Here is a 25,215-nt window from a genome sequence, read left to right as displayed (position 1 = left end):
GATGGATGAATGGACAAAGAAGACATAGTATATATACACAATGGAGTATTACTCAGTGACCAAAAAGAATGAAATCTGGCCATTTGCAACTACATGGATGGAACTAGAGAGTATTATGCTAAGCGAACTTAGAGAAAGACAAATATCATATGACTTCACTGATATGAGGACGTTGAGATACAAAATACATGAAAACGAGGGAAGGGAAGCAAAAATAATATAAAAACAGGGAGGGAGACAAAAACATAAGAGAATCTTAAATTTGGAGAACAAACAGAGGGTTACTGGAGGGGTTGTGGGAGGGGGGATGGGCTGAATGAGTAAGGGGCATTAAGGAATTTACTCCTGAAATCATTGTTGCATTATATGCTAACTAACTTGGATGTAAATTAAAAAAAGAAATTAAAAATTTTTTTTAATAAAAAAAATAAAAAATAAACATTAAAACTATTTAGTGTACATACTTAAATCTGTTTAATAGGAAAGATGAAATGGATTTGAGTTATATTTTGTATCAAAAATTCCTTCTGTTAAGAACAAGGTAAAAATCCTCTCTCTCAAAAATAAATAAAACATGAAAAAAATTGAAAAAAAAGTTAAAAAGCATTGAGTCTTTTTCTTTTTTTATTATAAAATAAAAACGTAAAATTTGTCATTGTAGTGATTTTTAAATGTATACTGTATTTTAAATACTGTTTTCAGTTTTAGACAGTATTGACTCCCAGCCAAAAAAGATGAAGACATCAGCAATAGTGCACTTTCAATCTCTCTTCCTCCATTTCTGAGTTTTTTAGTTACATTATTTTTTTTACATTATCACAGTTTATATTTTTCATTCTGTGACCACAATTTGTACATGTGCTTCATATTAGTTTTCTTATTATTTTGCTTTATTTTAATTTTACATTCAATTATATTCACTATTCAAGTTCTTTTACTGTAACTTCTACATTTCTTTGTTCATAATTTTGAATAATCTCTTAATTGCTCCCTCCCCCATGTGTGTCCCACACTCCCCCTTCCCCAATTTAGGAAGTGCTTTGCGAGGTGCTGAGTCATTTCATGTTTGAAAATGATGGCATTTTGTACTTAACAAGATCTTGCCTGAGTAGAGTAAGTTTAGATCTCCCTTTCTTTTGTTCAAAACTTTGTAAACCATGCTTTTACTGTTGCAGAGAAGTCAGAGGACAACCTGTTTTTTCCCTGTTAGTGGTAATTTATTTATTGTTTTGCTTGGTTGGCTAACAATTATTTTATCTATGAAGTTTAGGGTATATCTTGCTGTTGAATGTTCTGAAGCAAATTTTCTTGGATCACTATTGTGCTCTTTCAATCTGCAGATCCATTTCTTTGTTCATTTAGTATTTCATATATACAGTTGATCCCTTGAACAACACAGGTTTGAGCTGTTGTCTGTCCACTTTTTTTTAATGTTAATTTTTGAGACAGAGTGTGAGTGGGGGAGGGGCAGAAAGGGGGTAGTTAGAGGATCTGAAGCAGGCTCTGTGCTGACAACAGCAAGCCCAATGTGGAGCTCGAAACTCACAAACTGTGAGATCATGACCTGAGCCGAAGTTGGACACCTAACCAACTGAGCCACCCACGTGCCCCTGAACTATGCCTGTGTACTTCTATGTGGATTTTTTTTCCAATAAATACAGTATAGTACTATAAATGTATTTTCTCTTCCTTATGATTTTCTTAACATTTTTTTCTCTAGCTTACTTTATTGTAAGAATACAGTATGTAATGTATATAGCATACTAAGTATGTGTTAATCAACTGTTTGTTATTGGTAAGAGTTCCGGTCGGTAATATGCTGTTAATAGTTAAGTTTTGAGGAGTCAGAAGTTACACACAGATTTTTGATTGTGCAGGGGTGGTCAGCACCCCAACCCCCATGTTATTCAGGGGTCAACTGTAATATATATTATTTTATTAACTTTAACTCCTTATTTTTTAAAATTTTAATTAGTTAACATACACTGTAATATTGGTTTCAGGAGTAGAATTCAGTGATCTATCACTTACATACAACACCCAGTGCTCATCATAAGTGCCCTCCTTAGTACCATCATGTACCGAGCCCATCTCCCACCCACCTCTCTCTGTCAACCCATAGTTTGTTCTCTATCATGAAGAGTCTTTATGGTTTGTTTCCCTCTCTTGTCTTCCCACACCCCCCCCCCCCGCCCACGTTCCTATATATTCATCTTTTTTGTTTCTTGAATCTTATTTTGGATCTTTTTTGGTCTTCCGTATATTGACTTCTTTCTGATTATTTATTTCCATCATTTTCATTTGTATTCTCTATAATTATCTCAGATTTTTATGATAGTAATATAATCTTCAGCTGTATCATTTCAGTTTTGTGATGTTTTAAATTTATCAGTTTTTTAATGGTGGTTTAAAATTTTTCTTTTTAAAATCTTGTTTGTCATCTCTTCCTATTTTATTGATTAGCCATGTTTTTATTAGGTTAATATAGACCTCAAAACTCTTAGGAAAACTGTCCTGTTCTTTGAGCTGTGTCTTCTTTTACATTTGACTATCTTGTGCTTGTTTTGTTCCTTTCTTATTGATTGACTGATCAATTGATTGATTGATGTAATATTTATGCCAGGTTGCCATACTGTTTCTAAATCAATCTTGTTCTTGCTTGGACTTCCTTGTCCATACTTTGTGTGTGTCCTCATAGAAGGGTGTGAGGCACTGTCTTCTTACCACCCTCCAAGTCCAGTTTTCTTTTCTCCTTTGAGCTACAGTTTAAAAGCCATTTTCCTTAATATATACATTTTTTTCTGTGGCCCATGGGTGTAGTAATGGCATGCTGTTAGATTATCAGGACTGTGTTCTCACTTCTGAGATTTGGCTAAATATTTTGTTTGGGTTTATTTCACCTAATTAGGAAAGTGAGAGGTATGAGTATCCTATTCCCACAGAGAAATTCTTTTGGCTTCAGACTGGTTCCCCAGTGTAGTGTGTGCTCAGGAACATCATTTTCAAATTGACCCTGGTAACCCCTTTCTCTGTTTCCCAATCAGAAGAATGAAAAGGTAACAGCTGTTTTATTTGCTCCTCTTCAGATTTGGGGGTTATTAGTGAGAATTCCCAAGATTTTGTCAACCCCAGTGTGTGATATGAAAGAAGGATGATGAAGGTATGCTAGGATCCTGGCCACACTTCTAACTCTTCTCCACTCTAGAACTTTATGTTTTTATCCTAGACCATTTGCCAGAACTTTTTAAGTTTGTGACCTTGATTTTTGCCCCTTTCTGTTTCTGTGTTTGTGTTTGGTTGTTATAGGTAAGAGGTTTTTGAGGGGACTGGTTTTTTGTTTTACAATTTTTGATCAATACGACTAGGTATTAGGGGAGAGAAATTATCTCAGTCATTATCTTTCCATTTTAATGTAGAAATCAGTGAAGACATGCTAAGTAATTTGTCCAGTGTTACATGAATTTTAGAAGACAAGTCACCTGGCCTTTTGGGCCTTCAATTTTTGTTTTCCACTCTTGTACTAGCCACCTTTATTCAAATTGAAGTTCTTCTAAGCTTAAAAAAATGTACTTAATTTGAACATTGTAGAATTGAAAAATGTTAAAACTGCAGAGTTTCAGTCATACAGTTAAACCTAACCCAGTACATAAAGAATTCCAGAATTTCCTTTCTCTTTATTTTATGGCTTTCTCATAGGTTTAAGAGTGACTGGAAATCAAACCAGTGAATCTCTTTTACTTGTAAAAGATCTGAACAAGCTTCACATTTTAAGTATGCTGATGTATTAAAGTTTTTGGATGGTCTTGTTTTTTTTTTCCATTATAGAAGTCATACAAGGAAGTTCAGTTTTATTTGGCAATATTTACTTGGGGCTTTTAGTAATAGCCCTTAAATGTGTGTGCTTTGTTCATTCCAAGACTTGATTTACATTTACAGTGTAGTCAAATAAAGGAAGATACACTCTTTCATGCCTTTACACTACCCACCCCCCAAGCAGTTGAAAATCTGCATAGAACTTCTAACTAACTCCCCTAAAACTTAACTACTAATAGCCTACTGTTGACTGGAAGTCTTACGGATAATGTAAGCAGTTGGTTAACACGTAGTTTGTATGTTATATGTATTATGTGCTGTATTATTACAATAAAGTAAGCTAAAGAAAAAAATGTTACTAAGACTATCATAAGGAAGAGAAAATACATTTATAGTACTGCACTGTTTATTGAAAAAAAATTGTGTGTAAGTGGACCTGTGTAGTTCAAATCCGAGTTGAAGGGTCTACTATACAAAAAGCCATTATAGTTTTCTTATGTGGTTTCTACGCTTTTAAATTGAAAACATCAATATTGTAAATTATAGGTATGTTAAGAACCCTCAGTGGTCTTTCTGGCAGTGACTTATATGATTGTTCTTTACCCGTTAATTTCAAGTATATTAGCCATATATATAACTTTCCTGTTCAGAGTTGACATGAATCATATGTCTTAGGATCTGAAATAAAACTGTGTGCATTTTTTTAATGAAGCTGCTTGGAAATTACAGTCAGTGTGTTTTTAATGCTATTTGTAGATTATGTGTGCTATATTTGTAACCTATATTTCATTCTTTAAGAAGATTCTGTAACTGATCCTCCCTTCCCAGGATAATAGAACTATCTTAAGAATTATGCTTGCTTGTATTTGATTCACAGTTCTTTGGATCTTCTTTTCTGGTATGTTTATATTGTAGCAGTGGAGCTTCTCCCCCACCCCCCACCCCTCTATTGGGAGCACATTTAAGAAATTCCTTATTGGAAGGTGAATTTGGCCTTGTATTTAGCATTTGCAATGAAGAAAAAGTGCCATGCCTTTAACTTAATTTCTTAGAAAGATGAGTCTCACTAGCCCTAGTGTTTGTCAGCTGGTAACAGTGTGACAATGATGCAATGATGAGAGGGAGAAAATGGGAAGGGAGAATTCAGGAAAAATTAGTTTAAATACCCAATAGAAATTGTTAAAACTTGCAATGCAAAGTAATAGTAATGCAAGATGGAATTCTGCTTCTCAAGAAATGGTATTGAGAAGGCTTTAAAAAAAGGCAAATAGTTTTTTGTAAATGATTTCCATGGAATTACAGATGAGAATTTTAAGACTTTACATATTTTCCCCAATTTTTACTAATGTGTAGACATATGTTTAAAGAGATACTTGAATAATTTGGAATTTTAAGATACTGGTTTAAAAGTGTTTACAGAAACATCTTTGTGCAGAGACGAACCTGAGAAGAGATCTCATTTCGTTGTTTTTTTTTTTTTAATGTATTTTTATAATGTTTTATTAACTTACCTAGTGGTCAGTGGTGGGAAATATATTGGTATCTAATTAAAGTTTAGAGCAGTAAAATGCACTAAAGAGCTCTTGGTGTACCATCAGGATTATAATTCAGATCTTAATTTTAGAAGACCTCTGAGTAAAAAAACAGTATTTCGACTTCAGGAAAAATTAAAAAGTGTAAAGTACCATGTTGGTGAAGGATTTTGCAGTTCTGTTAGTAACTTCCGTTGATTAGGTAGATGCATTCAGGTAACCCATAATCCTAATTTTTCCCCCCTTAATTAAGTATCCAACATAGAAGGTACTTTGCTGAGAAATACTTGAATGACACACTCCTCCCAACCTCTCCAGTCCCCTGCTTTGAAACAGGCCTTTTCACTTGTAAAAGAAATTAGGTAGGCTAATAAGAAAGTGTGGTTTTTAAGAAAAGAAATTTAACTTCAGTCTTTTCAGTAACGTATAGGCACATCTCATTTTCCTCCTTTGTAAAATGGGATTACTACCGGCCCTACCTCATAAAGGTATTATATGAGAACTAATTTGTAGCTGTTTCAAATCATGAAGTACACAATGTCACAGATGATAGAATATTTATAACTTTTATTAGATGCTTAATGTTCATTTAAGTAATTTTGATGCAAAAAGTAAAAGTATACACTTAAAAAATACCATAAGAATTTTCATATTTTTAAACAAAGCAGTTTTATAGTCTTTTAAGATGAGATACAGCTGCTCCTGTTTTTGTTTAATTTTTAAACAGAGGCTTTGGAATATTTTGTGTGAGTAGGTAACTTCTAGGAGTTCAGAAAGGTTGAAATGTTTTTTAACTAAATTCAGTGCACATTCCTGGATCAATTTTCAAAGACTGATCAAAACCTGCTGTGTTAAAATAACATATGCTGTTTTTCATCAGATTTGTTGATGATGTAAATAAGATGTGTAAATATATTAGTAAATGTTAATATTCATGTATTTTAAGTTAAGGTTATAAGATTTGTCACAATGTGATTTTTTTTAATTCACATAAAGTGAAAACAGATGTGTGTAACTATTTTGAATATTGGTTTATTAAACATTCATATTCTTTATCAAATAAAAAAAAGATTCTATAACTGAGATACACGTGCGTGCACACACACACATAGGCGCACACACACACACAGGCGCACACACATAACACAGGACTTGATGAAGTCAGTTTAGTCCATACTTGGGTTAGACTGCTGTAATACTGGGGAAAGTATTACATTTTTTCTCCTACTTCTTACCACATGGTAATATGCAGAGGACACGTGACCATTGTCATCATGCTCCATTGCCAGCCTGTATCACCTCTCATCTGTTATCACAACATTCTTCTGACTTTACTAGTATGGATTTCGTTGGTTTCATTATTGAATATTTTGTTCAGTAAAGACAGTCTTTCAAGCTGTTCTTGTGGATTCAAAAATAATGATTATACAAAGCTCTCATATTTTTTTGTCCTTTGTATCTATGGACTTATTTACCTGTGTGAAATAAAGTCCTGTATTTACTGTGGTAGCCTCTGAATTTTACAGAGGCTTTTTACACGGGAATTTACCTATTTTAAAGGCGATAATGTATGGTCTAAAAATCTCTGATTTTTGCTTCTTTTCAAGCCCCCCTAATTACCAATACTAGTGATGTACATCTTTTTTTTTAATGTTTATTTATTATTATTGAGAGACAGAGACACAGAACGTGAGCAGGGGAAGGGTAGAGAGAGGGGGAGAACAGAATCTGAAGTAGGCTCCAGCTCTGAGCTGTCAGCACAGAGCCCAATGCGGGGCTGGAACTCACAAACTGCAAGATCATGCCCTGAGCCGAAGTCAGTCACCTAACCAGTTGAGCCACCCAGGTGCCCCACTAGCGATGTGCATCTTAGTATGTTTATACGTTATTGTGTTCAGCTCATAACCACTTTAGCAGAGCTTTCAGTTCTCACTATTACAGACTTTTCCGTGGCCCATATGCACAGACCTCTGCATACATCTGATTCCGACACAGGCTTAGAGGCAGAATTGCTGAATCGAAGGATATACCCTTTCAAGACTTTTGATACACATTTGCCAAGTTCTAATTATTTTATTCTTGCTAAGGTTGAATATGTTTTCTATATTTATTCTGTCATGATTGTTTGCTTGTGCCCTTTGCTCATTACTAAAAAAAATATTAGGTCCATCTTTTTCATACTGATTATAAAAGCTTTTTTAAAAATAGTATCAGTCTAAAAAAAAAAGTGTCAATCTTCTGGCAAATATATTACAAGGGGATTTCCTTTTTTTTTTTTTTGCTTTTGTTTTTTAGAACTTTTTGCTTTTTAAGTTTTGTAATTTTTTTTTACATAGACGTGAAAAATTTTTTATTTTGTAATATTTTCAGTCTTTTCACCCTTTTGCTCTTATGTTAAAACGTTATTCCCTAGCCATTGATTATGTAAATTGTCATTAACACACAAATGAAATTCTTAAAGGTAGGGTTTTTTAAAAAATTGCTGTTCCAAAAATATTTCTTATTGCTAATTGTTTAAACTCAGTCTACTATTATGAACTTACTGAAGAAATGACTTTCCCCGATTCTTTCAAACATGGAATTTCTGCTAAGTGCTGACTAATGGAAGTTGGATATTAGGGAAAATAATCTTATTTTTGGTTTCATTGTTCAACAAGAGCCAGTGGAGACTTTAATTTTTCAAGTGATGATATTTTTGCCCCAAAGTATGAAAAGAATGAAAATCCAAACCAATATTTATGAATACCCCCATATACTTCAGGTTTATTTTGTTTTTAATTTTCTTTTTATCTACTCCCTAACAGTAAAGCACTGGTAATTTGTTTTGCAGAATCTTTGCAGCCTTTCCTGGAAGCCTGTAGCAACACTTTATTTTTTCGTACTTGCTCAGTGCTGCTTCGAGCCCCTAAGCTTGATCTTCAAATACTAGAAAAGCTCAGTATTATTCTGCAGAAACTTTCCAAAATCAAGTAAGATTTTTTTATTTCTAAAATTTTGTATTGAAAGACGTATTATTGTGATGTAGAAACTTGAGAATCATAAAATATTAATGCATGTCTAAGATACATACTCAGTAACAGATGAGAATTGGAGTATCCATCTAGAAACATCTTGTTTCCATAGTTCATTTCTGCTAAACAAACTTTAAGTACCACAGGGTATGTAAAAATAAGAGCAGTTTTTAGCAAGTATGGTAGTTTTAGCAAGTGGTAGTATCAGAGTGACTTACTGCACACGGATACTCTGTAATACCACAGGTGAAAATAAAAAAGGTAATAAAAGTATATATGTAAATCCTTATTGATGTATTGAAACGAATTTAGGGAATTAGAATGAAGCAGAATTATGGGCTTGTTACGCCACTAATTTGGATTTTATTGTGAGAATTAAGGGCTTTTGCATTTCGTCTTCTTTCCCCTGATGCAAACTTCGATATAACCAGTTACTAAATTATAAATAAAGGACATAGATTTTAAGCTTTATTTTCCTAATCTTGAGGTATTTTCTGTTGTTTCTTTTGAGGCAAATTAAACACCTGTCTCATCCCATGTTTATAATGGTAAAATTTTGATTTTGGTTCAGCTCCACTGCCCCATTCCTTTCCTCTCCTTTGTGATTTGCATGGTAATGAACCTAGGTATTTTATCTGGCCTCGGTGTACTTGAATAGTAAATATAATACATCTTAAAATTATTTGTAGATGTGTGCTAGTAGGTCCACATGTTCTGCTTGGTGCTTAGTACACTGTACCACACCACAGTAAGTTATTAATTGTCAAAATAAAACCTCATACATTATTAGTTTGGGACAAATGTCAGGTAAACTTATCAATTAATTTTCTTCCTTTATTTGCAGACTGACGGTACCATGGTTATCTTGATTTGTAATCAGTAAATTATCAGGAAGACATGTTGTAGTTTACCTGTAGTGCCTTGAAGCTGCAGTAACATTACTTGGGTTTAATTTGGTCTTGGCTCTTAATTCACGGGTTTATGTTTATGTATTCCCAAAGTGCAAGTATATCCTTGAGCCAAAGCATTTTACTATTTTCGATGTGTTTTATAGCTTACGTTCATTTCAAACTGAGAGAAAGAGCTAGAACAAATCTCTAAATGGAGGGCTGGGAATAGCTGACGCTCAAGCAGGTCTTGAAGTAAATCTTTAAAACCACAAAGATGTGAATCGTTTTGTATTTAGCAGGTGGTTATATAGGTTATTTGATAATTTCTTTCAGGAGGCAAATATATATAGACAAGGAAATAAGAAAAATGTTTCAGATATTATTCTGATTGAAAATGAAATTACTGACTGATAATTACAGGTAGGTTGGTTGAAAAGGTATTTTTGACCTAAGTCAAAAGGTAACCCAATGTTCTGCTACTTACTTAAAATAAGATGATCAAGTATTTTAATTTTTCTAACTGTGAGGAAGAAAATATTCTCAAGCATTTTAATGGTGAATAGGGTTCAGTTTTCAGGATCATAGAGCATATTCTTTTTTTCCTTGAATAGTTTTCCACTTTAGCCTTCTCTCCTAAAACCCCTTTTTGTTTGTCTTGACATATTAATCCTTTAGTTACATATTTTCTGCACTATGTTGAAAACCAGATGCCATTTGCCCACATTTACAAGTAAATGATTGCTCATTGCCATTCCAGATAAACTTCCTAAGTGTGTGCAATTAAGTTAATGTATTCATTCTCTTCCAGGAGTAATAAGAAGCTCTTTGAACTTTTTACAATTCATCTGATGCTTCAAGAAATGCAAAGGACAACACATCCAGAGCATGCCTTTCTCTGTATTAACTTAAATTCAACTCTGTTCAATTTGGGTTTAACAAAATGCAACTCCTTGGCCTCCAGTGCAAGCCATTAGAATAGCTTAATATTATTTTATATAAATTATATATGTGTTGCTTATTTGTAAGATTGTAAAAATCACCAAAGTAACTAAAAGTCTACCAAGTAAAGTTATCAGTAGCATCATTTATCATGAAAAATATAATTTTTTTTCACTTTTAAGTTGAATCTATAGAAGCTATGGAATTTTTGGACTGTTTCAGTTCAGTTGAGGTAGTACTTACTAATGTACAAAATGGAATTTCCAGAATTAGTGATACTGGGGTTACTTTTTGTAAGAGTGTTTTAGGAAAAGTTTTTAAATTATGTGATTATTTGGAATAAAATTGGTGTTTATGTGGGAAAGAGGATTAGATCATGTTGTCATTCTTTCTCAAAATATCAACAGTTTCCCCTTTCAGAAGCAAAAGTATATAAGTTAAAAAAAATCTTTTTAATGTTTATTTTTGAGAGAGAGAGAGAGAGCATGAATGGAGGCAAGGGGTAGAGAGAGAGAGGGAGACAGACACAGAATAAGAAGCAGGCTCCAGGCTCCGAGCCTCAGCACAGAGCCCAACGTGGGGCTGGAACCCACAAACCGTAAGATCATGACCTTGAGCCGAAGTCAGAAGCTTAACCACCTGAGCCACCCAGGCACCCCAAAAGTATATGTTTTAACTGCCATCCTCATACTATAACTTTTGTGTATATCCTAGATTCACAAAAACTGATTTTTTATTGTGCTGTTCACAGAGTAAAGAATTTTTTCTATTATTTTTTCCAAAATAATTTAATCATCACCAAACTATATATGTACCATAGATGGGTTTTTAAAAAAAAAAAAAACATAAAAATATCTTAGTCTCCCAACACCCAGGGATATCTCTTGCTATATAACCCAAGATGGGTGAAGTAGCCACAGGTCTGGGTGAGGTGGATGGAGATGGTGGGAGTTGGGACAGAATACTGAGAAACACAGAAAAGGAGCATTGTCCTAAATTATGCTGTATCAGTATATATTCTCATTTCCAGAAGTGGAGAAATTTTCAGGAAACACTTGGGCCTCTTCAGATGAGTATAAAAAATGTGCTGTTTGTGAAGCAGAAACAGAAAGCCATAAAGAGAGAACAGGTTGAGTATAGTGACACTTTAAGGAACTAAAGAATGCAGAAGGAGAAATGCACAGCAGACACAAAAATATACCATCACTGATATGGCAAAAGATAGAATCAGTGTCACGAGAAAAAAGAGTAGCTCTCACAAGTACCTTGAGATGGTACCAACGAGAGAGTGGACAGCCGATGGAAGAGCAAAGGTTGGCACTTGAGCCTGGCGTATTTGATGTTTCTGAAGAAAAGAACAGAACAGATAGAGCAAAAGTACTGCTCAGAGATATAGTTGAACAAAGATTTTGGGGCACCAAAGAAAGATCTGCATGTATGGATTGAAAGAGCACATCGTGTTCCAGAAAAATCAATGAGAAAAGCATTCTATAATTAGATGCATCCTATAATTTAAAAATGAACTGTAATTTAATTCTAAGTATTATGAGGATAAAGGCAAGAACAAACAAAAGCCAGTTACCTGCAAGAGAAGAAAAACCAAGTTAGCCTCATGCAATGCCAGAAGTTGATAGGAAACTACCCTCTCATGTTTTGGAGAGGAAAAGTTTTACTTAAAGAATTTATACCTAGTGAAGATGCTTTCACAGATGAAGACAATGGAAGAAAGACATTTTCAGATATGTAAGTGTTTAGAAAGGATACCATGTCTTGAGACAAGAAGCTGCTTACTTAGATCATTCCAACCAACTTAGACATGAAGGGAAATTGGATTTATTAAATCCACCTCATACCACAAGACTAGTGAAACTGAAATCACATAAGCATAAATAAATGTAATTAATTATTGTAAATTTGTAAAATGGGGTGAAGTGTTAAATTTTTCAAAAGGATAAAAAATGGGAAAAGCAATAATTTAGTGATATTTGGATAAACTATATTAACTGATGTTAAAAACTGAGAATTAATGGAGCCCAGAGATTGAAGCACAGATGGAAGAGCTAGTGAGTAAAGTCTTCCATATTTTCATGAGAAATAGAGTCAGAATGTTCCATATCAAAATTAACTTTGACAGAGAAAAGAAGGATAAAGGCATGTTTGTCAAAAATGTCAGGGTAACTACTATCAAAGGCAGGATCAATATTCTCAAAACACTGAAGAATAAAAAGAAAATACATAGTCATAGCAAAAAAATAGAAGCCAGGAACTTGTAAAGAATAAAAATATTTATTAGGATAAGTAAAAGTGTTTTTTTAATGTTATAAATTCTTTATTACCCTGTTCTGATAAATTTGAAAATCTGGATGAAATAAACTATTTTCTAGAAAAAAATTTATAAAAATCATATCAAGAAATATGCAATATGGGACATCTGGATATCTCAGTTCGTTAAGTGTCAACTTCGGCTCAGGTCATGATCTCACGGTTTGTGAATTGAGCCCCACATCGGGCTCTGTGCTGACAGCTTGGAGCCTGGAGCCTGCTTCAGATTCTGTGTCTCCTTCTCTCTCTGACCCTCCCCCACTCACACTCTTGTCTCTCTCTCTCTCAAAAATACTAAAAAAATTAAGAAATATGCAATAGAAAATTATTGAAGTCTTTGATAAAATTACGGAAGAATTCTTTTTAAGTTTATTTATTTTGAGACAGAGTGTGGGCATGCATGTGGGGAGCAGGGGAGGCGCAGAGAGAGAGGGAGAGAGAGAACCCCAAGCAGGTTCTGTGCTGTCAGTGCAGAATTCTACACAGAGCTTTATCTCACAAGCATGAGATCATGATCTGAGCCAAAATCAAGAGTTGGACACTTAACCGACTGAGCCACCCAGGCATCCCAGAATTCTTTTTAAAAATGACATCAAGTCCAGGTGTTTTACAGGAGAATTGTTTTGACATTTTAAGGTGAAAATATTTAAAGCTGTTTAAACTGTCCCAGAATGTAGAAAAAGCATCCTAATTCATTTTATACAGTTAGCATGAACCCAGTAGCAAAAATTGTCAAAGGAAGTAGGAAAGAATTTAACAGATTAAAAAGTCTAAAGAATTATGAACAAGTCAATACCAACCATGTATCACCAGAACAATCCATGACCAAGTAGGCTAGCATGCATTCTAGAAATACAAAGTTGGAAATTGTGGTTTATATACACAATGGAATACTACGTGGCAATGAGAAAGAATGAAATATGACCTTTTGTAGCAACGTGGATGGAAATGGAGAGTGTTATGCTAAGTGAAATAAGTCATACAGAGAAGGACAGACTCCATATGTTTTCACTCATATGTGGATCCTGAGAAACTTAACTTAATGGTGTTCTACCATGGGGGAGGGGAAGGAAAAAAAATGGTTAGAGAGGGAGGGAACCAAAACATAAGAGATTTCTAAAAACTGAGAACAAACTGAGGGTTTATGGGGGGGGTGGAGGGAGGAGTGGGTGGGTGATGGGTATTGAGGAGGGCACCTATTGGGATGAGCACTGGGTGTTGTATGGAAACCAATTTGACAATAAATTTCATATAAAAAAAAATAAAGTAAAATACTGACTATAAAAAAAAGAAATACAAAGTTGGCTTTCTGGTAAGAATAATATATTTTAGTGTATTTTTATAATAAAGGGGGAAAGTCACACAGTCTTAATAAATGCCTAAAAGGTTATAATTCAACTCCTATCCCTGATATATGCTTAAAGGAATATGAAATCAACAACAAATTTATGAAGCACTACATACATGCTTAAGGTTAGGAATAAAATTAAGGAGTCCAGTGAGGAAGTGTAACTTTGGGAAAGGAAAAAAACAATCATTTGCAGATAAATGTGATTATCCGGAAAATGGTAAGATTCTTACAAAACTTCATCAAGATACCCAGTTGTAAAATAAACATATTAAAAGCAAAAGCTTTTATATATTCCAGCAATAAATAATTAGAAATTGTTTTTACTTATAATAATGCATTTAATAATTTAATTAACTTTTATAAAATATGAAACAAACATGATAGAAATGTTCAGAACCTAAATGAGGGACTGCCAAATGTTTGCTGAGGAATATCAAAGAAGACTTAATGATATACCATGTTTCTGGATGAAGGGACTTGATTTTGTTGAGATGTCAGATCTCCCCAAATTACTTCCTATATTTCAACCAAAATTAATTTCAGTCAGAATTCTAAAAGAATTCTTTTTAGAAATTGAAAAAAAATTCTAAAGCGTATCTGGACTTCAAATAACCAGGCAATATTAGAGAAAGAAGTTTTTGAAAATAATCATAGCTAATATTTGTTAACTGTTTTAAGTACTGGACACTGATCTACATTTTTACATGTATGATTTAATCCTTATAAGCACTTTGAGACGGGTCTTACAATCATTGCCAGTTTACAGATTGGAAAAGAAACAGCCTCGGGGAGACCTGAGAGGCTGGCTAAACTAAGCCACTATTACTTATATGACTGGAAGTAATCTACACAAAGGGAGATAATGGGGACAAAGTCAATACGAGATTTTTAGCCATATTATACTTGTGGCTCAAGGCCGTGCATTTTCCTTCTCTCCCAACATCCAAATTCTATGGGAATAAGAGAAGAAATACTTCTAAAGTACATAAAGTTAAATAGAAAATTTTTGTTTCCAGCAGTGTGGTATGCTACACTTATCCTCCAAGTGCAGTACTGCTAAGAATGTTGAGGATACACACACACACACACACACACACACACACACACACACACCCCTGAGCAAATGGCAAAGTAAAAAAATTCCTTGGAGGCCCGAAATGATGATAAATATAAAATCAAAAGGGTAATTGAGGACTGGAGCCCAGTGTTTCCCCTCAGGTACCTGCCAATCACTAGTAGCCAAGGTAGGCATATGGGGCAGAAGGCAAAGACTTGAAACGATCAAGATGGTAGATTGAACCAGTGATCCCTGCATAAAGTTAGGACTCCTGAAGGACAGTGTGTGTGATAGAATTAGGGAAAGCCCTATTCTGCAGAGGGAGAAAGTGGGAATGCCTGTCTCAGCTTTGACTCTGGGAAGGAAATCTCTCCTGGAATTCCTAACTACCTGTCCACATTTACATGGACATGGGACTTGAATTTGTTGGCAGTCAAAATAGTTAAGCAGAGAATCTGGTTGAAATGAGTCCCAGACTGGTTACCCTTAGGTGCCTGATCGAAGAAGCATCCCAGACCTTAGAAGTTTACTCAGATAAGGTGCAGAGCAACATGAGTTCACAGTGAACACACATACACAAAGCTATAAGTGAGAGCAGAAATTGACTCACAATTGAGATACCGAATTACAACATAAAGTACGTTCAATAGGTTTAAAGAAACAAGGTCATTAGAAATCTAATGAAGAAACAAAAGGTAGAAAAACGGCTAGTAAGTTTTGAAAAGTAACTTCATAGAAGTGAAAATATTGAATTAGAAATTCAATGGATATGGTTTAGAAGAAAATTGGTTATAGAAATTATACAGAATGCCTATAAAGAAACAAAAATCTAAAAGATGTAATAAATGAAGGAAAAAGCATAAGGAGATCTAATATACATGTTAAATGGGTTCCAGAAGGAGGGAATAGGGCAGATATAATGTGTGAAAAAATGATAAGGATTGAGAATAAATTATTGAGAACTGATGAAAAATATGAATCCCTAGTTCAAGAACCCGAATGAATTAACAGAAAGATAAAACAAAGATATAAAAACATCATATAGAAAATGAAAGAACAACAAAGACGGAGTAGAAACTTAAAAGCAGCCAGAGATAAGACAGATTAATTTCAAAGCAGCAACATAGATCAAAAATGACTTTGAACAACAACTGGTCCATTAAATGGTGGAATATTTTCAATGTACTAAAGAACAATGACTGTCAAAGTAGAATTTTCCTACTCCTCAAAATATCTTTCAAGAACAGTGGCAAGGTAAAGACATTTCAGAGAAACTAAATATTTACTACCAATAAACTACATTTAGGGGAATTTCTAAAGGATGTACTTTAGGAAGAAGCAAAACGCTCTCCGGAAGTTGAAGAGGTGAGATGACACCAAAGAAAATGGTAAATGTGACTATAGCAACTTATAAAATAGCCATATTTAATTTGGTTAGAAAAGAACTAAAACCCAGGACACGAACAGCAACTCAGGAATGGGGTAACTAGAATTAGAGTTAAAATGTTCTTTTGTTTTTAAAAAAATTTTTTTTTAATTTTTACTTATTTTTGAGAGAGAGAGTGCAAGCAGTGGAGGGGCTGAGAGAGAGGGAGGGAGGATCTGAAGCAGGCTCCAGGCTCCCAGCTGTCAGCACAGGGCCTGATGCCAGGCTCGAACTCACAAACAGTGAGGTCATGTCCAGAGCTGAAGTAGGAAGCTTAACCGACTGAGCCATCCAGGTGCCCCAGAGTTAAAGTGTTTTAAGTTATTATGTTGCTTACCAAAGTAACTCAAACTTTTAAATTAAACATGATGTTAAAATTTCTAGATAAACCACCAAAAGATTAAAAACAATAATTTCTATACTAATAAAAGAGGTAGAGGACTCTACCAATGAAGGCATGAAAAAAATAAGGGAAAAAAGGAAATCTATATAAAATAAGATAGTAGAAGTTAATCCAATTACATCAGTAATCACAATCAATATAAATGGATTAAACTCACCAGTCGAGGCAATGATTATTGGAGTGGATTTTAAAAATTCAGCTATAAATTGTTTTCAAGAGCCATTCTAAAAACATAAGGACACAGAAAGAGTGAAAATAAAACAGTGGGAGAAAAAAGATACACGGACAAGACATATCCAAAAAAAAAAAAAAAAAGAAAAAAGAAAAGAAAGGAAAAAGAAAAGGGGGGAAAAACGTACAACTCTAAAATACAAGTAGTGTGAATAATTTTTGAAAATCAGAATTAGGTCATTATTATAAGGGGAGATTTTCATACATCTCAGTAATCAATAAATCATGTCATAAAAAGTACTAAGCATATAAAAGATTTGAACAAGACAATAAACTTAATATAAGAGTATATGGAATGTTGACTGAACAAAATACACATTCTTTAAATGTGCACAGAACATTTCCTACAATTAACCATGTATTAGGCCATAAATCAAGTCTTAAGTTTCAAAGAACCAATTTCAAAATGAGCACATTTTCTGACCATGTGCAATTGTTAGAGGTCAGTAACAAAAAGATAATGTAAATACTCATACATTGAGAGCATTGACATTGTTTTAAATAACTGAAAGGTCAAAAAATCATACCGGAAATTAGAGAATACTTTAAAGGATGATATGCTACTTGCCAGACCTTGTATTATGCAACTAACTGAAGTAATTTTTCCACAGAAATGTGGGGTTGAATTATCAGAAAGGAAGAAGCTGAAAATATGTGAACCAAACATATAGAGAAGATGGAATAAGAACAACAAAGTAAGTATAAATAAAGTGGAAGGAAGGAATATTAAAAAGATAAGCAATGTAACAAAGGATCAATACTGAAAGCTGGTGCTTTGAAAGACTAAAGCAAATCTCTGACAAGATTGTCCACAAGAAAAAGACAACACAAAGTATCATATTAATAGGAGTGAAAAGTAGTAGGAAGTCCCTGGCCAGCCTGAATTTTGTTCCTTTAAGGAGTGGAACAAAGTAGTACCCAACATTTATTTAAACTTGGGAATTCACTCATAGTGTTTTCAGGGGCTCTTTATTTTGTTTAGTTTTCACTTTAGCACTCATTTAGTGCTCCAGTGTATCATTTCCAATCTTACTGTTGACAGTGAAGTTAGTTTCTCCAAAAATCTTCTCCATTGAACCTATCTTTCTTTTTGTCTAATACTTTTACTTACTCATTGTAATGGCTTCTTTTTGGCTCCAACTGAGCCACCCAGGCGTCTTCCTGATTTTAAAAGAAATGCTTCCACTATTTTGTGTTAAGTGTAGTGTGTGTGTGTCTGTGTGTGTGTATACATTTATACAAAGTATTTGTGTATATACATGTGTATATGTGCATATACGTATATATGTATACACAGACACACATATATAGCTGTGGGATGGGGAGGAAGGGAATTTCTAGGTGTGGTCTGTGGAAGGAAAGAGTCACTAGGTTGTTCTGTAAAGAGAAATAAATGTACAGGGCACAGTGGATATGCTGTGCAGCCCTGCCCTGCAAAGTGTTTTGTGTAATGCATCCACAGTGGAAATGTCTGAGTCCTTGGATGGTCAGGGTCGAGGTGAGAGGTGCTTGGCTGAAGCTGGTGAGAACTGACCAGCATCAGGTGGGGGGAATGGAGAAGGGAGGGACTCCCAGGGTCAGACTCCTTTGAAAATCACAGTGATAAGCCCACCCACAGGAAGGGGATGCAGGCAGAACAGCCCCACCAGCCATGTGGCAAGAAGTGCTGGCACTGATTGGGATTCCTAATCTCTCCATCTTACAGTCTTCAACCACATTCATATACTTGATCTCATCTGTTCTCACAACCACCTCATGAAGAAGAATCTTAGGAATCCCCATCCTCCTGATGCAAAAAATGAGTCTCAGAAAAGTAAGCTGTAAGGGGAAGAGCTGAATAGCAGACCCAGCGCCTCTACTTTCTGTGATTCTCTGGGCTTTCAGACTCAAAGCTCAGTGTGGCAAGTAGCAGGCTTGAGACCAAGGGCACAGGGAAATGTCCAGTCCAGTTATCCATTGTGCTACAGGTACATTGTTAACTTCTTCCCCAAATATTTTTCACCATCATGCAGACATAGGTAAGGCTGCTGTTACACCAACAGTAGGATTTTTTTTGTGCTTGGTGGCCCTTGAGACTGTGTTGATGAAGGGCCTTTATGAGAGATTGTATAAAGGCTGTCCAGGCTCCATCAGTGACAGAGAGTGATATGTGAAAGATCCCTGTGCTGGAAAGCTCTGACAGTGATGGTCTGGTTTCCCTTTGCCTCTTCTTCATGAGCCTGAACTGTAGTTCAACTTCATCCTGACCCAAGTGCAAGGAATAACCACAGTCACTGGAACGGAGAAGAACAGAGTTCCACACAGGACCATGTTCTTGCCTCTTCAGGGATCTTGCAGAGAAGAATACTTTAGATCTACACAGCTGGGGTGTATGGTGGGAAGAAGTGTGTATTAGTCAGCTATTTAAAAAAGTGATTCAGGAAGGCCTGAGCAAAGCTTTTCACCATCGTCTTGTTTTATGTTCTGTAGGAATACTTGTTGGAGCACCGGAGCCACAAGAGATAGACACAAACAAGCCTGCTTCCTTCAACCCCACTGTGCCTGGACCAGCTCCTACCTCTACTTCTCAGCCTGCCACAAAAATAGCCACTTGTTTCTTTGAGCCGTGGAGCTAACTGATTTCTCACCATCTAGGCTTCAGGTGAGGGGCTCCTCCAGATCATTGGACACTTGAGTTGCTTTTTGTCCAGGTGTGAAGCTGACACCTTGAGTGGCACATGGAAAGGCACAGCCTAGTCTTGTTTCTAGAAGCAGCAGGTTGGCTGGAAAGTGCTTGAGGTGTAAAGGAGATGACAAGTTTCCTTTTGGGTCCAGGTGGTGTGATCCCAAGCAATCGCATTTCTGAGTCACAGTTTATTTATCTAGAAAATAGAGGATTGTGTATGCAGTTAGGGAGAGGTTTGTGATTGGAGGACTTCTGAGGGCTGGCAGTGTTCAATCTCATGACATGGGAGGAAGTTATGCAGACATTCACCTTATGATAATGTATTATTATACCTCACATGGTGTGTTTACATGGTGGGCACTTTTGTGTATGTGTGTTATATTCACATGAAAGATTTTATTTAAATAAAGAAAATGAGAGTAATGATGGTATTTCACAGGATTATTGTGAAAATTAAAAGCAAGGAAAGCCCTGGGTGGATAGTAAGCAGTGCTGTGCAGGTGGCACAGTGCATGAGAGTGAGCCCGTCACTGTCACCACTGTAGCCAGTGCACATAGATATCACAGGACCACAGAATAGCAGCGGAATGTGTGCAGAATGTGGAGTTGGCATCTTTCTGATGGTTGTACACTGGTCTCAAATCCCTTCCTGTGCCAGTGAAGGATTTAAGGGTTGGGAATTCAGAAGCAGAAGCTCCTGAAAAGGTGTTATCAGCCAAAGCCATATGCCTTATTTCTCTCTCTCTCTCTCTCTTTCTCTCATCTTTACCCATTCAAACCTTCCCCTCATTGTGGACCCATCTGCTGTATCATCACAGAAGAAGCCCCCAATCCCTTCCTTCCTCCAACCTCCTCTGTCCACTCCCATCCCCCACCTCATGCCATCCTCCTTACCTCTCTATGCCACATGTTCATCACATCCCTCTCTTCTCGGGCCTCCTCTCCCTCTCTCATGATCTCTTTCTAATCCATTTATTCTCTAAATTCTTGGACACCTAAACTGGCCTGGCCAGGCAGCAAGCTATGCGGTTAGGTGAGCATCTGAAGGAATGTCAGTCCCATGCAGTTGACGACTCATGCACAGACCTTGAGAGCTGAGAGATGTGAAGTTGGGGCTCAAGTGTGGTATGGTTGGGGATTGGCTAAGGAAGAGCCTTCTCTTGGTGTAAGAGTGCCATCAAGCTAGAACTCGTTACGGAATTCAGTAGTGCTCAGTTCCATTCCTTATTTTTACCTGTATTTCATTTCAGTGTGGTTTCAATCCATCCATTCCACTTGACAAGCCTGAAGTCTTTAGATGTATATAGAGGAAGTTATGATACAGCTTTCAAATCCATTAAATTTGCCCAAGTAATAGTTTGTAGCACAAAGTCTACAGTTACTTTTTTCAAAGCTCTAAAAGCATTTCATAGCAAATGTGTAGCACCCAGCTGAGATGAGACCAAACTGGAAGAACTGCCAATGACTGCATTATAGGTTCTGTGAGGTGAAGATGAGATCAACAATCAGAACATCCAGTTTGCTGGGCACTTACCTGGCACTGGGCCAACTGCTTTTCAGGTATCATCTTCTCCCCAGTCTTCAGCACAATGTCAGAGTCCAATACTTGTACCATTCCTAACACATAGATAAAGAGATGAGGTTAAATCTAACCTCTCCCCAAGGTACACAGCCAGTAGTGGAAGGGCTAGGATGGGCACTGTGTGTGTCACTTTCCAGAGACTGGCATATGTACAGTGCTCTTTCCAGAGTCTTTGGCTTTGTGAAAAGAGACTAAATCCAGGACATCTAGTTTTAGCCTCTCTGGCTGCGCTGGATTCATTGGACCCTGCAGATGGAAGGCTGACCTATGTGGGCTTCCTGCTGAGTTTGGACAGCAGAGAGCATAATCAGGAGGTGGGAGGGTGTTTATTGCTCAGCTCCTTCCTACAAGGTCCCTGAGGCCAGGAGAACCCTTTTGCCCCAGGTCACAGCCTTGTCAAGCTGCCCCTCTACATGGTGCCCTCTGGCTCCAGGGTCTGGTAACTGCTGCCTCTCCTGTCCCTTCTGGTTTCTTTAGATCTTAGACAGGACAATTCCTCTCTTTGTAAATAATTCCTTCATATCACCCACCTTGAATGTGCCATCCATTTCCTACTGGGAGCCTGACTGATTCACCAGCTTCACTCTTAAATAGTGTGAACTTGCAAGCCATTTAAGTTCCCTGGGCCCAAATTTTGTTGTTTTTTAAGGTTTATTTATTTGAGAAAGACAAAGACAGTGCAAATGGAGGGATGCAGAGAGAGGGAGACAGAGAATCCCAAGCAGGCTCTGCACTGACAGTGCAGTCTGGCATGTGACTTGAACGCACGAGACCACGAGATGGTGACCTGAGCCAAAACCAAGAGTCAGACACTTAACCAACTGAGCCACCCAGATGCCCCTATTTAAAATTATCTTGGGGGAGGATCCAAGATTGCAGAATAGCATGGAAGCTTTCTGTGTGTCTCACGTCCATAAAATACAACCAGATCAACACTGAACCATCCTACACACCTAGAAAACTGATTGGAGGATTAACACAACAATCTGCACAACCTGAACCACAGAATTCAGCAGGTACATGGCGTGGAGAGCTGAACTTGGGGAGCAAGAAGCTCCGAAAGGTAGGGAACCGCTTTTGCGTGGAGAGAGGACAGAGACTGGGGAGGGGAGGAGAATATGGGAAAATCACCCCTCCCCAAAAGCAGCTGGAGAGAAAGTGGAAAATTGGAAACAGCCACAGGGACTAAACTAAAAAGGGAGAAGGGAGAAAGGAGAGGGTTTAAATTCCATTAATACTGTAAACATGGGGAGCGCAAAGGCTACAGCTCTGCAGCTCGACAACTGGCAGTGCTCTGGTGGGAAGGGCGAGTCCCCAGGAACAGAGTGGGGTCTGGGAGGTTCTCTGGCCACATGGGGAAAAGCGGTTCCACTGCTGGAAGGACATTTGGTAGAGACTGTTGAAGCCACCTGGTCCCAGCAGACCCCAGAAGGTGACCACATTTGCTGGCTCTGGGGCAAGGTTGTTAAGGGTGAAGCCTGTTGCCAGATGTGTATTGTGATTTTCCATAATCCCTGAGATGTTGCTGCTACATTATCTCACGAACATTTTCTGGGACGGGCTGGCACCTGGCCACAGTCTTGGGGCACCGTCAACAACAGGGTCCAGCAGGTGTACCTGGGTGCAGCTGATATTTGGCCATTGCTCATTTGGCCATTGCTTGGTGAGACCCTCCTGCAGAGGGGTGGAACAGGTCAAAGCCGCAGTCCTTCAGAAGTAGGGTGCCGGGGAAAACAGCCACATCTGAGACAAGGCTTGGGAGAGAGGTGCTGCCTGGGGCCTGGTCATGGAAAGTGAAGAAGCGGGGAGTGGATGAGAGCTGAAGACAGAGGATGGGTACACAATTGCTGATCCGGGAGAACAGACTGGGTAGCTGGGTGGCGCCATTTTCACTGCTCCCATGCATGTGCATACACACCTACGAGCCCCGCAACAATCCACCCCAGTAGGGTAGCAGCACCACCTAGTGGAGAGCGCAGCTGTTACACTGAGCCCCACCCAACTGGGCCAACTTCGTCTCAAGAACACAAGTCTCACCGCCGGCTTAATTTATGGACTATAAAGAGCTATATAGGCTGACTTCTAGGGGAAAACGAAGCAATTTCAGTCCTACTTCAATCTGTTAGCAGGTTCATCTATTCAATTTTCTTTCTTTTTTTTTTTCCTTTTTCTCTTTTACAATTCTTTTCTTTTTCTTGAATAAAGAGAAAAAATTCATTTTTATTTTCAATTTTTATTAAAAAATATTTCTTTAATATTTATTACTATACTTTTCACTTTTGTATAAATTTTTTCAAATTCTACTTTACTTCCATTATTTTATTTTACTCTACTTCAGTGTACTCACCTTTTCAAATTCTCAATTTCCCTTTTTTTCTTTTTCTTTTTTCCTCTTTTTCATTTCTTTTCCTTTTCTTGAATGCAGAGAGAGAAAAACTTCATTTTTACTTTCAATTTCTATTAAAAATATTTTTATTTAATTTTTATTACTATATTTTTTGCTGTTATGTAAGTTTTTTCAAATTCTATTTTACTTCCATCATTTTTTTAGTCTACTACAGTGTATTCACTTTTTCAAATTTTCAAACTATTTTTTTATTTTATCTTTTTTCTTTTTCATTTCTTTTATTTTTTCTTAAATACGGAAAATGAAAAAATTCATATTTATTTTGAATTCTTATTAAAAATATTGTTCTTTAATTTTTTTCTACTACATTCTTTACTTTTGTGTATATGTTTTCAAATTCTATTTTACCCCCATCATCTCATTTTAGTCTACCTCAGTGTATTCATTTTTTTCAAATTCTCAAACGATTTCCTTCCCCCTACGCCTTTTTTTTTCTTGAATCTGTCAAACCACTTTCAACACCCAGACCAAAACACACCTAGGATCTAGCATCATCTATTTGATTTGTGTGTGTGTGTGTGTGTGTGTGTGTGTTTAATTTTTAATTTCAATATTTTTTTTATTTTAATTTTTTTATTTCAATTCTTCTACCTCATTAATTCCTTTTCTCCCTTCAAAATGATAAAACGAAGGAATTCACCCCAAAAGAAAGAGCACGAAGAAACGACAGCTAGGAATTTAACCAACACAGATACAAGCAAGATGTCTGAACCAGAATTTAGAATCACGATAATAAGAATACAAGCTGGAGTCAAAAATAGATTAGAATCCCTTTCTGTAGAGATAAAAGAAGTAAAAATAGCCATAATGAAATTAAAATGCTATAATTGAGCTGCAATCACGGATGGATGCAGCGGCGGCAAGGATGGACGAGGCAGAACAGAGAATCAGTGATATAGAGGACAAACTTATAGAGAATAACGAAGCAGAAAAAAAGAGGAAGATTAAGGCAAAAGAGCACGATCTAATAATTAGAGAAATCAGTGACTCATTAAAAAGGAACAACATCAGAATCATAGGGGTCCCAGAAGAGGAAGAGAGAGAAATAGGGGTAAAAGGGTTATGTGAGCAAATCATAGTGGACAAAACTTTCCTAACCTGGGGAAAGACACAAACATCAAAATCCAGGAAGCACAGAGGACCCCCATTAGATTCAACAAAAACCAACCATCCACAAGGCATATCATAGTCAAATTCACAAAATACTCAGGCAAGGAGGGAATCATGAAAGCAGCAAGGGGAAAAAAGTCCCTAACATACAAGGGAAGACAGATTAGGTTTGCAGCAGACCTATCCACAGAAACTTGGCAGGCCAGAAGGGAGTGGTGGGACATATTCAGTGTGTTGAATCAGAAAAATATGCAGCCAAGAATTCTTTATCCAGCAAGGCTATCATTCAAAATAGAAGGAGAGATAAAAAGTTTCCCAGACAAACAAAAATTAAAGGAGTTTGTGACCACTAAACCAACCCTGCAAGAAATTTTAAGGGGGACTTTCTGAGGGGAGAAAAGATGAAAAAAAAATATATATATATGTGTGTGTATATTTATATGTATATAAATTTATATGTATATTTATATGTATAT

General features: G+C 36.4%; 2 protein-coding genes across 11 annotated transcripts in view; both read left to right on the top strand.

Moving 5' to 3' along the window:
- The window catches only part of CCDC138 (coiled-coil domain containing 138), a 141,395-nt gene extending 124,326 nt beyond the window's left edge, over positions 1-17,069 (top strand). For 9 of the 10 annotated variants that reach the window (XM_049650151.1, XM_049650143.1, XM_049650142.1 and 6 more), the window contains 2 exons: positions 8,176-8,314; positions 10,055-17,069. In XM_049650151.1, the coding sequence (XP_049506108.1) occupies positions 8,176-8,314; positions 10,055-10,220 (305 nt within the window). In that variant the 3' untranslated portion in view covers positions 10,221-17,069. Of the gene's footprint in view, positions 1-8,175; positions 8,315-9,579 lie in introns of all 10 variants that reach the window. The other variant, XM_049650144.1, reaches the window with a different exon arrangement.
- Positions 17,070-17,163: 94 nt separating this feature from the next.
- LOC125936195 (uncharacterized) overlaps positions 17,164-25,215 on the top strand; it is a 15,748-nt gene continuing 7,696 nt past the window's right edge. Inside the window, exons 1-2 of the mRNA XM_049650168.1 lie at positions 17,164-17,670; positions 19,445-19,616. The gene's annotated coding sequence lies outside the window, so the exon portion shown is untranslated. The remainder of the gene's footprint in view (positions 17,671-19,444; positions 19,617-25,215) is intronic.

Source organism: Panthera uncia (assembly GCF_023721935.1).
Source record: "Panthera uncia isolate 11264 chromosome A3 unlocalized genomic scaffold, Puncia_PCG_1.0 HiC_scaffold_11, whole genome shotgun sequence".
Lineage (NCBI taxonomy): Eukaryota > Metazoa > Chordata > Mammalia > Carnivora > Felidae > Panthera > Panthera uncia.
The sequence above is the reverse complement of the archived record's forward strand: the minus strand, read 5'-3'. Positions and strand labels throughout refer to the sequence as shown.